Genomic DNA, 13,027 nt, shown 5'->3' with positions numbered 1-13,027 from the left:
TGGGGCAAAGTTACGGTGCCCCCTCAGAAGATCCTTAAATAGGAGGAACATTACTCTCTCGGTCTCTACCGAATGCAATTTGCTATCCCATCTGGGGGAACTTACTAACTACCTGAAGCCGTTGGCTTCAGAGAAAAACTAGGAAAAAATTACAGGCTCTCTCGGGAGAGTGCCTGTTGAACAACGCCGCAACGGTATACTCTTTACTTCCTTTGTTATTTCTTCTATTTTTTGTTTGAAAATAACTTCAATTCGCGCATCTTATTGTGTAGGCCAACTTTCTTGCTTCTGAGGGCTTTCAAAGGTTGATACGGGAAAAGGATGAACTTACCTCCGAGCGGAATCAACTATTGGTTGAATGGGATCAAGCCGTTATTTCCCTCTCGGAGTTGTAAAGCAAAGTTGTCGAGGCTGTTGTATTAGAAACCCATTTGCAGCAAAACGAGCAGGAAGTGGAGACCCTTAGTCGAGAGATTGCCCCGTTGGGGTTCAATTTGAACAGGTTAAGGCCAAATGGGTTGAAGTTCATAATGTCGTTCTTGCTGTATCCGATCGTGAAGCTGTCTCCGCTGAAAGATTGGTCAATTTAGAGGCAACGTTGAATTCTAAGATTGAAGAGCTTGCTATTGCGGGGATGAAATATTCCCTGTTGGAGGAGAAGCATAAGAGGACCATTGAGCATAACAGAATTTTCATTTCTACTATCCGCGATCTTGATGTTAGCCTCAAGTCCATTAGATTTGTCCGGGAAAACATTTCTTCCAAGGTAACCTAACTCAAAGAAGAACTTGAACTTAAGCGCCGAGCGACTTCCCTCATTGTTTTAGAAAATGCACACTATGTACAACATGAGGAGAAAAAGCTTGAAAGAGGCCAAAGCCCGTGAGCTTGAGTTAGCTGCTAAAAGTGGTCTCCCGGCAGGGCCTGATGCTTCTGGTTCTTCCGGTTTTGAGTTCTTAGGAACTAAGGAGGAACCAAAAGATGATGGTGTTGAGGGCCAAAATGTTGAGCCATCGGCAAACCTACCTACTCCCCCTAGGGGCGCAGACTAGGGTTGCTTATCGGGTGGATCGAACGGTTATTTGTGCTTAACGGTTCGGCTTATCGGTTATTAATTTTTAAATATATTAATTCGCTAGACACTCAATAAGATATCAGGCGGATTGGTATAGATTTAGCTATTATCGGCCGGTTTATCGGTCTATTTATATATCTTCTATGTAAGTTTACATATTTTCCTGGAGATGCATATGATATTCTTTGACTTTTAGAAAAACAATTATGCAATTAGATGTTTAGTGACTCGACTAGAATTGTTACTAATTTCATCCACTGAATTAATACTATGCATTATTACCTTAATTAACAGTATAATACAATGGTGAGTGATGACCACTAAGTCACTAACCGGGAAAACTAGAAAAGAAAAGGCTGGGAAATTGGGAATTGATACTTGACGCTTGACACTTGACAGTAGCTATATCATTAGGGTGGAAGTCATATACATACATATATATACATATATATATATATACTCTTAACGGGTTAACGAATTATCCGTTAAAAAAATTGAGTACCCCGCCCCCAAATCGATAAGCCATTAATAAAAAAAATTCAATATGTTCCCCGTCCGTTAAACCGTTAACCTGATACCAATAAGCCATTAAGCTTCGGTTTTTGGTTTTGGTTCGTTTTGAACACCCTAGCACAGAAACTTCTCTTTCTCCAGGTTCCGGAGAGGCAGCAGTTTAGTTTTTCCTTTCTTTTCCCAACTTTTATACTTGTGCTATTTTGGCATGTTTATTGTAAATAAGAACACTCAAGTATTGCATGGCTCTTTCTACATTCTTTCGTTTGAACATTTATGCAAGTTTTAACCTTTGTCTTTCTGAGTTGAGGGTCTATCGAAAACACCCTCACTGCCCTATCGGGGTAGGGATAAGGTCTGCATACACATTACCCTCCCCAAACCCCACTATATGGGATTTTACTGGGTAGTTGTTGTTGTTTAACCTTTGTATTCTTTTTTGCTTAAGTGTTTTGCACAAGTGTTACTGTTTGCGTCTGATTATGCAAGGCCTTGGGTGTATCCCCCCCCCCCAAAAGCATCTGTATTTCGGGCACAAATTCATCCATAATCAACCCTTTAACGTGAGGGTTTTTGTAAGTATTTGCTTAGTTTTGCTTTTAGAGACTTTTTCTGCAAGGCTTCGGGTATATTTTCCCCGAAGGCATTTTTATTTTGGGCATAACTTCTTCCGAAATCAATCCTTTAACGTGAGAGTTTTTATAAGAGATGGCCCTCTTATGTTTACGGTGCTCTTGAAGAGGACGTCTCATGTTCATTACGGCACTAGCATTTGAAGTGCTTGTTTAACTTTCAAATGACAAAGTTAATTCATCATTCAGACAAGAAACAAGATAGAAATAAAAGTACTTCATTTTATTCCTTCCATTTTCAAAAAGTACATAAACATTTGTTATGCTAAAAAAGAAATTATTATTACTTCCGGCTAACTTGTACAACTTGTTTCTACGAGGTTGGCTGCGCAGACCCTGGTCCCGATGATACAACTATGTTTCTAATTTTAGTTTCCTGATCGACGTGGCAGTCATTGTTGTTGAATCCTCGTATCATCCCCCCCAGTATTCTAATGCGAAGAATGCGAATTTAAACACTGGAAGTCTTGCACCTTCAAGGACCCCACTAATGAATTGCTAGATAATCCTTAACCCGGTAACATATTTTGCTTCCCTTTTGGAATTTATGCTATCGAGCGAAGTACTATCTAACAACTCTAGTGGTTTGCACTTGTGAACGGTCGGGTAACCTTTGTTTGATAGCAAACTTAACTTCCCGGTGGGAATTTTGCTATCGATCCAAAGATTATCTAACCGTCCCAGTATGGTTCTTTACTTGTGTGTCTTGTTATTAAAGGTCTTATTGTTGATGTTGAAGCTTTCTTCGTAGTATACTTTATGTTATTTCCTCGTTAAAAACCTTGCCAGAAAAATCCAATTGGGACAAAAACTGAACGAAGAAAAAAAGAGTGCAGCACATACTTTCAGTACATGTGATGTTCATCAGCAGTAATATCTTTTGAGGTGTGCCATGTTCTAGTTGTTAGGCAACTTTTCTCCATCTTGATTCTCCAATTCATACGAACCTTTTCCAGTGACAGCTGAAACCCAGTAGGGGCCTTCCCATGTTCGACCTAGCTTCCTTGTGTTGAGCTCCCCGGTATTTTGAGTTACTTTTCTTAAGACCAAGTCTCCTACTTTGAAATAACGGAGGTTGGTTCTTCAATTATAATATTGTCCCATTCTTTGCTTTTGGGCTGCAATTTATATGTGCCAAGTCCCTACGCTTGTCGAGTAGCTCCAAGTTGACTAACATTGCTTTGTTGTTTGACTCTTTATTTGCTTGGAAATATATCAAGGTCGGTTCCCCTACTTCTACCAGAATTAGAGCTTCTGCTCCGTACACAAGGTAAAAAAGAGTTTCTCTTGTGCTTGATTTGGCTGTTGTTTGGTATGCCCATCAAACTCCGGGTTTCTCAGGCCATTTACCTTTATCCGCTTCCAACCTTTCCTTGAGGTTTTATATAATCACTTTGTTCGTTGATTCTACTTGACCATTTGCGCTCGGATGGTAGGGTAAAGATGTGATGCTCTTTATTTTCAAATCTTCAAGGAACTTTGTGATTTTTGCACCAATATATTCCGGCCCATTATTGTGTGCTAGCTCTTTTAGTATTCCGAACCTACAAATTATGTTTTCCCATAAGAAATCCACCACTTACCGGGAGCCGGAGGCAGTGGTTCGACGATGTCCAACCCCCATTTCATGAACGGCAACGGAGACAGAACCGAATGCAGTAGTTCTGGCGGTTGGTGTACCAGCGGTGCATATTGTTGACACTTATCACATTTTTGTACGAAGGCTTTGCCGCCTTGGTCCATGCGGTCCCAATAATATCCTAGCTTTGCCAGTTTTAGCACCAAGGAATCTATGCCCGAATGTTTTCTGCATATCCCTTCATGGACTTCTCGCATAACCTAATTAGCTTCGGATGCCCCCAAGAATCGGGCCAGTGGGCCTTGGAAAGATTTCTATATAGTTGGCCTCCTTTGAAGTTATATTGCGCTGCTTTGGTACGCAGAGCCCAAGACGCCTTTGAGTCTTCGGGCAGCTTCCCATGCTCGAGATAATAGATGATTTCATTCCTCTAGTACCAAACCAAATTAGTCGTATTTACCTTATAGTACCTATTTGCATCCAGGACCGAGTGCATCAGTTGTACTACCATTCCAAACTCTGATCCCTTCATTTTCGTTGATGAACTGAGGTTAGCCAATGCATCTTCTTCAGCATTTTCTTCCTTGGGATATGAGTAATCGACCCGAAATCGAGCCAACAGAGCCTGGACCTTTATCACATATTGTTGCATTCACTCCTCCTTGGTTTCAAAGATCCCGTAGACCTTATTTACCACCATCTGTGAGTCTCACTTAACTTCTATGACCTCGGAATCTAGTCCCCGAGCCTGTTCGAGTTCTGCAATCAAAGACTCATACTCTGCTTTATTGTTAGTTAAAGGAACCTTTCTCATGGCTTGCCTTAGGAATCTCCCGAAGGCTTGGTTAATATTATGCCAAGCCCGGACCCTTTTACGTTGGAGGCTCCGTCTGTAAATAAGGTCCAAACTCCCGATGTCGATTCTGACACCAGTATTGCCTATTTGGTTGCTAGAGGCAGCAATCCCGAACTGAAATCAGCTACAAAATTAGCCAAGACTTATGACTTAATCGTAGTCCTAGGTTTATATTCTATGTCAAACTCACTCATTTCGACGGTCCATTTGGCCAACCTACCTAAGATCTCGGGTTTGTGAAGGATGTTCCGTAGGGAAAATGTGGTCACTATAGCTATCAGGTGACATTGGAAGTAGGGCCGCCTCAGTTTCTGAGCAGCGACTACGAGAGCTAAGGCCAACTTCTCCAAATGCGGGTAGCGAGTTTCCACTACCATTAAAATTTAACTAACATAATAGATGGGAGATTGTGTACCTTCGTCTTTACTGACTAAACCTACCCTTACCGCTACTTCCGAGATTGCGGGGTAGACCAACAATATTTCACCTTTCTTTGGTTTTGAAAGTAATGGAGGGATTGACAAGTATTTTTTTTCTAATATTTCAAGACCTGATGGCACTCCCAGGTCCATTCAAAGTTGTTTTTCTTTTTGAGCAATGCGAATAAACGGTTTCATTTTTCTGACGACCCAGAAATGAACCTACTCAAAGATACCAATCTTCCCGTGGGCCTTTGGACTTCTTTCACTTAACAGTTGGTCAGGGATGTCTTCGATAGCCTTGATCTTATCAGTGTTTTCCTCAATCCCTCTTATGATACCAGAAATCCTAGGAAACTGCCCGAGCTAACCCCAAACTCGCATTTCTCGGGGTTAAGCTTCATGTTATGCTTTCTTAGGATGTCAAAAATCTCTTGCAGATGCTTAAGGTGATCACCTGCATTCAAAGAATTAACGAGCATATCATCTATATAAACTTCCATAGTTTTCCCTATTTATTTTCAAACATCTTGTTTATGAGCCACTGATAAGTGGCTCCAGCATTCTTCAATTCGAAGGGCATCACATTATAGCAATATGTGCCGGAATTCATTATGAACGATGTCTTTTCCTAATCCTCTGGGTTTATTTTAATTTGATTGTACTCGGAATAAGCATCAAGGAAACTCATTAACTCATGTCGGCCATCACATCGATCATTTGATCAATGTTTGGCAGTGCGAACGAGTCTTTTGGGCACACCTTATTCAAGTCCTTATAGTCTACGCACACGCGAAATTTATTATTCTTTTAGGATCTGCGACTACATTAGATAGCCAATCTAGATACTTTACCTCTCGGATCGAACCGATATCAAGTAAGCCAGTTACCTCCCCTTTGACGAATTTATTTCGGGTCTCCGCAATAGGGCGTTTCTTTTGTCTTACCGGAGGTATGTTGGTATCTAAACTTAACTTGTGTATGGATACATCTGTCGGGATAGCTATCGTATCTGCATGTGACCACGCAAAACAATTAGCATTAGATTTAAGAAATTTAATAAAGATAGACCTTGAGCTCGGAGTGCAGTTCTGTCCCCAAGTGGAATTTCCTTTCTAAGAATTCTTCGAACAATGCAACTTGCTCGAGAAATTTTGCCGTGGATTTTGTTGCATCTGTCTCTTCTAGTACCTGAAAATATCTTCGCACCTGATAGGATTCTGACTCTTCTACCCCCGGCTAACTTCATTCGATTTGGGTGCGGGCACCGGTTCATGTAGTTGCTATGTTGCGTGTTCCTTCCCTTTGCTACTGAAAATCAAAATCTCGTTCATCTCCCCTGCCGCCAGTTGGTCACCCCTTATCTGTTTAATTCCTTCGGGCATTGGGAACTTCAGCAACTGATGATACATTGATGGTACAACTCTCATCTCGTGTAACCATGGTCTTCCCAGAATAATATTATATCACATATCACCATCTACCCCTTCAAAAAGAGTTATTTGCATCACTCATTCGACGTTCGCGGGTAACGGAATCTCTCCTTGGGTTGTCATGTTTGCGAGGTTGAATCCGACGAGGAGTTTTTTGCCGGAATGATACTTCCGGTGAGTTTAGCTTGTTCCAATACTCTCCATTGTATGATATTGGCCAAACTTCCTAGATATACTATAACACGTTTAATTTTAAAATCTAGCACATTTAAAGAAATTACTAGTGTGTCGTTGTGCAGTAGCAGCAATCCGTCTGCGTTCTCCTCCATGAAAGTGATATCGTCTTCGGTAACTTCCAGGAGTCTCTTGTTATGGGTTATTAACACTTTTGTCTTTTTTGCTACTGAGAAAGTGACCCCATTGATCTCGTTCCCTCAGAAGATCATGTTGATCATCTGGCACGGGAGATATTCCCCTGCTTTCGAGGGTTCCACATTGTCCCGATTACAACCATAATTGTTCTTGTCCCGATCACTCCAAAATTCTCCGAGATGACCATTCTTCAACATTGTTGCCACTTCTTCCCGGAGATGTCAGTAGTCCCCGGTCTGTTGTCCATTTGTCCTATGGTATTCACACTACAAGTTAGGATCCCTCTGGCTGGGGTCGGATCTCATCGGCTTCGGAAACCTTACTTCTTTGATGTTTCTCATGGGTAATACCAACTCTACTATACTGACATTGAAAGTGTATTCTGATAGTCTGTGGTAGGAAGGATCCTGCAGACCTGGCTCGTCTTTATCCTGCAACGATCTATTATTCCGACAGCGATCAGTCCTTCTGTCGGTAGCGAACTTGTCGCATAGCGAACATCGGCCCCTCGAAGACCGTCTGTCCGTGTCGAAATCGTCTTTGGATTTTTCTTTGTTCTTCTCCTGCCCCTTTGCCGCCGACGGGAAACCAACCTGATCATCTTTGATCCTTATCTTTGATTCGTACTGGTTGTGGACATCCACCTAAGTTGTTGCTTGGAACTCAAGCAAACTTTCCTTTAGTTTCCAGGAAGCATCTGAACTTCTCGGATTCAGTCCCTTGGTGAATGCTTCAACCGCCCATTCGTCCAGAACAACCGGGAGCAACATCCTCTCCTTTTGGAACCAGGTAACGAAGTTTCGCAGCGACTCGAATTCTCCTTGTGCAATTCTAAATATGTCGGTGTAACAAAAAATTTTCACGTCGAGAAAAATAAATAATCAAGACTGGAAAATTGCTTAACAAATGTAGTATTTGATTTCAATAAATAATGAGTGTTGCAATCTCTATGGTATTTCTCTAATTCTTCAAGAATATAAACTATCTAGATGAACTTGATTTTGATTTTGATTTGATTCCAGGGCTTGTAAAGCTTGGTCTTGAATCTCCTTTTTGAACTTGAATTTGGATTTGATCACGAACAAGTAATTTGATCTTGAACGCCTTGGTATTTGATTTGGATTTGTTCTTGATCTTGAACTTGAACTTGAACTTGTAGCTTGAGTGCATGAACTTGTAGCTAGTAGAGAAATCTGTGGTGATTGATCCACGAGCTCTCTGTTTGCTTCTTGTTATCACTTCGGGTGTCTTCTAGCTTTATGAGACCTTTATTTATAGTTGTAGGGGGTGTAACTCTACGATTTGATTGGTCTGTTTGAACAGACCAATACCATCCAGACACTTGGCTTGATTTAATTGGCTCATTTATTGGCTTGGATTTCCACATCACTTGACACATGTCATGATTTTATTGGCTCATTTATTTGGCTTGGATTGCCACATCACTTGACATGTGGCTTTAAGACATGCTACTAGCCATTTGGACTTTGGACTAAGGAAGTTGGCTTATCATTTACTTTGTAGTCCAATTAAATGGACTAGCCCAACACATATATATTGGATTTAAATAATTAGCCCAATTTACTAGCTACAATATTTATTTGGATTAATATCTTGAATTTAATATGGTCCAAAATATTTTATGAATTTAAATCCGATAAAATTTAAATGCTTATAAATGCCCCTTGCTTTAAGACTTGTCGGTTATTAATCTTCCAAAGATTAGGCTTGAAGTACGCATGAGTATCACGCTTTCACTTATTTTTGGTACGTGACTTCACGCAAAAATTTGGCAATAACTTTAAATGGCTTTAAACATTTAAGTGGAAAGTAGGCCACGTAAGAATCATTTATTAGCCACTTTTTTACGTTGTATTTATCTTTGAGTTTTGAAAAGAAATGCAATCTTTTCCAATACATTGGCGTACTTATCTTCTAGTTGGATAAATGATATTGTATCCTTTTTTTCTAAGGATTCAAGCACCTGTACACTCCTACCTAAATGCAATTCCGTATTTTAAGGAAAGATTTTGTTTTGCTCTAGAGTTTATTTCAAAGACGGAAATTTATAATTGTGCATGCCTATAAATACCAGTGTGCAATATCTTTTCTTGCATCCCGAGTTTATAAACACATGCAAACTCGGCAATCGACTTCTCCCAGGTAAAGTCGACTCAATCTTCTTTCTTTTGAATTTTAAATATTGATCACTTTCCCATAACAAATATGTTGGTTCTCATGCTTTACATGTAATCATGTAGTTACCAAAGGAATGTTCCAAGTAAAGGCTATGCTTTATTCTCTAAATTGTCGATTCTTCACGAGTTGTTTTTGATTTATTATTTTTTTTCTTGTAAAATTTTGGTGGCATTGATATTTTAGACACGATACCTCTAAGAATCATCTTCCACTTGAAAATAAAAACTTCCTTTACCAGGCTTTATTTGCTGAAGCTTCATAGTTTAGTAATAGTAACATCTTAACTTGAAAGGTCATAGAATTTACTTCCTTCAGTGGAATGTAATAGTTAAGAAGACAATCCATTTTATCGGTGCTTCATTATAATATGTTCCAAGCTTTGAATGATTCTTCAGGGTTCAAATGAATTTTTTGCTTCATCCTTGCACTTGTTCTATTATTTCTTTTTTCGTTCCAACTTTCGTTCTTCCGCATACACATCCTCTTGCTGGACTATTTTCACTATGGTGTTTTATTGTTATACATCCAATACAATATTTTAATGAATTCATGAAGAACACCAAGATCTTATTTTCCCTTCGGGTAATATCTTCCCGTCTCTTGTATTCATTTGGGTCTTTCTTTGTTGTTGTTTCTTTCCAGGTTCAAAGGAGGGGACAATTAGTTATTGAATCAGTATTTTGAGTTATTTATCCCATTTGAGGCGAAGACTTTATTTTACCTTAGTCAAGGCAAAGATTTTGCAATGTCTCGAGTAGAAGAATTTACAAGATCATTACACCATTTTAAATCGAAGACTATAAAATATTATTACACCGTCTAACTCAAAAACTTTTCTTTGTCCCATGTGAAAATTATTACACTGTCTAAGCTGAAAATTTTATTTCATCCGAGACAAAGACCATTACACCGTCTGAGCCAAAAATTTTACTTTGTCTGAGGTGAAGACTATTACACCATTTAGCGAAGGATTTTAATTTGTCTGAGGTAAATACCATTACACCGTCTGAGCCAAAAAAAAATTTATTTTTTCTGAGGTGAAGACCATTGCAACATCCGAGCCAAAGGTTTTTTTAATTTTTTCTAAGGTGAAGATCATTACACCGTCTGAGCCAAAGATTTTACTTTGTCTGAGGTGAAGACCATTACACCGTCTGAGCCAAAAAAAATTATTTTTTCTGAGGTTAAGATCATTACACTCTCTAAGCTAGAGATTTACTTGTCTGAAGTGAAGACCATTACACCGTTGAGCCAAAGATTTTTTTTTTCTGAGGTGAAGATCATTACACCATCTGAGCCAAAAAATTTACTTTGTCTGAGGTGAAGACTATTACACCGTCTGAGCCAAAGATTTTTTTTATTTTTTCTAAGGTGAGAGCCAAAGACTTCACTTTATAGAGGCAATGTATATTACACCGGCTAAGCTAAAGACTATATTTTGCAAAGGCGAAGACAACCATCTAAGCTGAAGACTTTACTTTGTCCAAGGCTAAGACCATTATACTGTCTTAGCTGAAGATTATATTTTGTCCAAGGCGAATACCAGCGAAGATAATTATAGAGTCTAACTTGCAGATTTTACTTTACCGCCAAAAGATTTGACCTTTTGATGCAAATGAACAAAAACTCGTCCTCATTTCGAGATGCAATAATTAGAGATTGTATGAAGCATGAAAAAAAAACTGACCACCAAGAATATCTCTTCAATGTCAATCTTCACAGGTAATTTTATGATTTCCTTTATATAGATATGTTTCTCTTTCCCTTTTTTGCAGGTAGAAGAAAAGATCACTTCCAACGATACCACTTTAGTAAAGATAACCTCACAGTCGAAGAATCTTTTTTTTCCTGCAACATAAATCAAGTCATACAAGCCAACATTTTAAATACTTTCAGTTGAAGATTTTAAGATATGTTAAAAACTTCCTTCAAATAATTCAAGATATAAATATTTAAAGATGGTGCAGACTATATCAAAGGTTGTTACCATATACTTGGAGATATACTGAAGCTTCAAACTAAAGAATTGAAGTCCATATCAATTTGAAGACTTCAAGATTATTATGGGGGCTTTTTATTGTCTTTCAGTTGAAGACTTGGTACTTAGAAGAATTTAACTTGCATATTTCAACTTGAAGACATGGCAGACTTGAAGGCTTCTACTTGAAGACTTAGTAGATTTGGAGACTTCAAGTTGATGATTCAACTTGAAATTTTGCAGAATTGAAGACTTTAACTCGAAGATTTAGGTAGATTTTAAGAATTCAAATTGAAGGTTAAAGTATAAGAGTTATACTTGAAGATGTAGCCACTTTGAAGAATTCAACTTGGAGATGTGTCAGACTTGGATAGTTGAAGACTTAGCGGACTAGAAGAATTTAACTCGACTTCAACTTGAAGATTTAGCATGCTAGAGACTTCAAATCAATGATATAGAAAATATGAAGAATTCAACTTGACGACTTAGCAAACTTAAAGAATTCAGCTCAAAGACATGACGTTCTTGAAAATTTTGCAGCCTGCTAAAGACTACAATTTTATCGAAGATACCAATCTCGGTGAAGAGGATCAAGTCATTATGCAGTTTACAACAAGTGAGGTTTTTTAATACTTTATGGATTTGAAGACTTGGTGGACTTGAATACTGCAACTTTAAGACCTAGCAGGCTTAAATACTTCAAATTGATGATGTAATAGACTTGACAAAATCAACTTGACTTAGAATTGGAGCCTTCAACTTGAATATTTAGCCTCTTATTAAAGAAACTACAATCATTTCATCAAAGACCTCAATTTGACATGGAGGGATTGCCCCCATTGAGCCATCAAGATAAGATAGAGAGCTCAACGAAAGAATACATGTACACCTAATTTTCAAGTGTCAATCAAGTGAATTATATTCTATCTTACCTCATTTGAATAATGCCTTGGATAAAATGTATTTTTGAACTCATATGACTGAACTTAGAATGAAACTCTAAATTGCCTACGTACCTGGGTGAAGAGGATTAAGTCATAGCGAGAAATGAGTGAGTTTTTTTAAATATCCTAACTTTTGCCTTGGCTGCCTCTTTCGAGGTTTTCAACCTAGCAATTTTTTTTTCCGGTCGTGCACAATTTATACTCTTGTAGGCCAGAAGTAATATGCAGTTTATGCTCGTGCGATAAGGAGCGTATTTGTTTTCTTCAAGACAATATCTCTTCATGAATTTCCCATTGATGGGGCCAATCCGCAAACCTTCTGAGTCAACTATATTGTAAGTGCCACTTGAGTATACCTCTTGTACAATATACGGTCCATCCCACTTAGCAAAGAATTTGCCCCCAGATCGACGAGAGGTAATAATAGGCCTTTTGACCACAAGAACTTGGTCACCCACTTGGAAAGATCTAAGGCGCACCCTTTTCTTAAAATATCGAGACAGGCGAGCTTGATAATATTCAAAGCTTTGTTGAGCTTCTAGCCTCTTTTCATCAAGAGTTTCCAATTCTTCAAGGCGTGACCAAGAATTTTCTTCATCAGTGAGTCCTTCTTGAATGGCAAGCCACAACAATGGGATTTGACGCTCAAGTGGAAGGACTGCTTCAACTCCATAAACAAGTGAATAAGGAGTCTCTTGCGTTGGTGTGCGATATATGGTCATGTATGCCCAAAGAGCTTCTTCCATTCTCTCATGCCAATCTCTCTTAGACTTAGAGACAACCTTTTTCAACAAGTTGCAGAGTGTCTTGTTAAATGCTCCAGCAAGTCAATTGGCAGCAGCATAATACATGGAGGAATTGCGTTGCTTGAAGCCAAAAAGATCACATATTTTATTCATCAACTTGTTATCATTGTCCGTCAATATATATCGAGGAATGCCAAAGCGATAGATAATATTGACTCGGATGAAGTTAGCCACATTTTTCTTATTTACTTCCTTAAGAGAAACAGCTTCAGCCCACTTCG

At 38.8% G+C, this 13,027-nt stretch overlaps 1 protein-coding gene and 1 long non-coding RNA gene across 2 annotated transcripts; one reads left to right on the top strand and one right to left on the bottom strand.

Moving 5' to 3' along the window:
• The first annotated feature begins 8,965 nt into the window (after positions 1–8,965).
• Positions 8,966–11,786, top strand: LOC104218496 (uncharacterized). Its single transcript, XR_709010.2, has 2 exons — positions 8,966–9,042; positions 9,721–11,786. It is a non-coding gene; the product is annotated as an uncharacterized lncRNA (long non-coding RNA).
• Positions 11,787–12,086: 300 nt separating this feature from the next.
• Positions 12,087–12,746, bottom strand: LOC138884931 (uncharacterized). The gene has a single exon (XM_070165805.1). It carries the CDS (start codon positions 12,744–12,746, stop codon positions 12,087–12,089), a length of 660 nt encoding a protein of 219 aa, XP_070021906.1.
• Positions 12,747–13,027: the final 281 nt, after the last annotated feature.

Source organism: Nicotiana sylvestris, chromosome 2, assembly GCF_000393655.2.
Source record: "Nicotiana sylvestris chromosome 2, ASM39365v2, whole genome shotgun sequence".
Lineage (NCBI taxonomy): Eukaryota > Viridiplantae > Streptophyta > Magnoliopsida > Solanales > Solanaceae > Nicotiana > Nicotiana sylvestris.
This window is presented reverse-complemented; position numbering and strand designations above follow the sequence as displayed.

Coding starts and splice junctions, on each gene's coding strand:
- LOC138884931 (XM_070165805.1), bottom strand. CDS start 12,746: ATGGAAGAAGCTCTTTGGGCATACATGACCATATATCGCACACCAACG.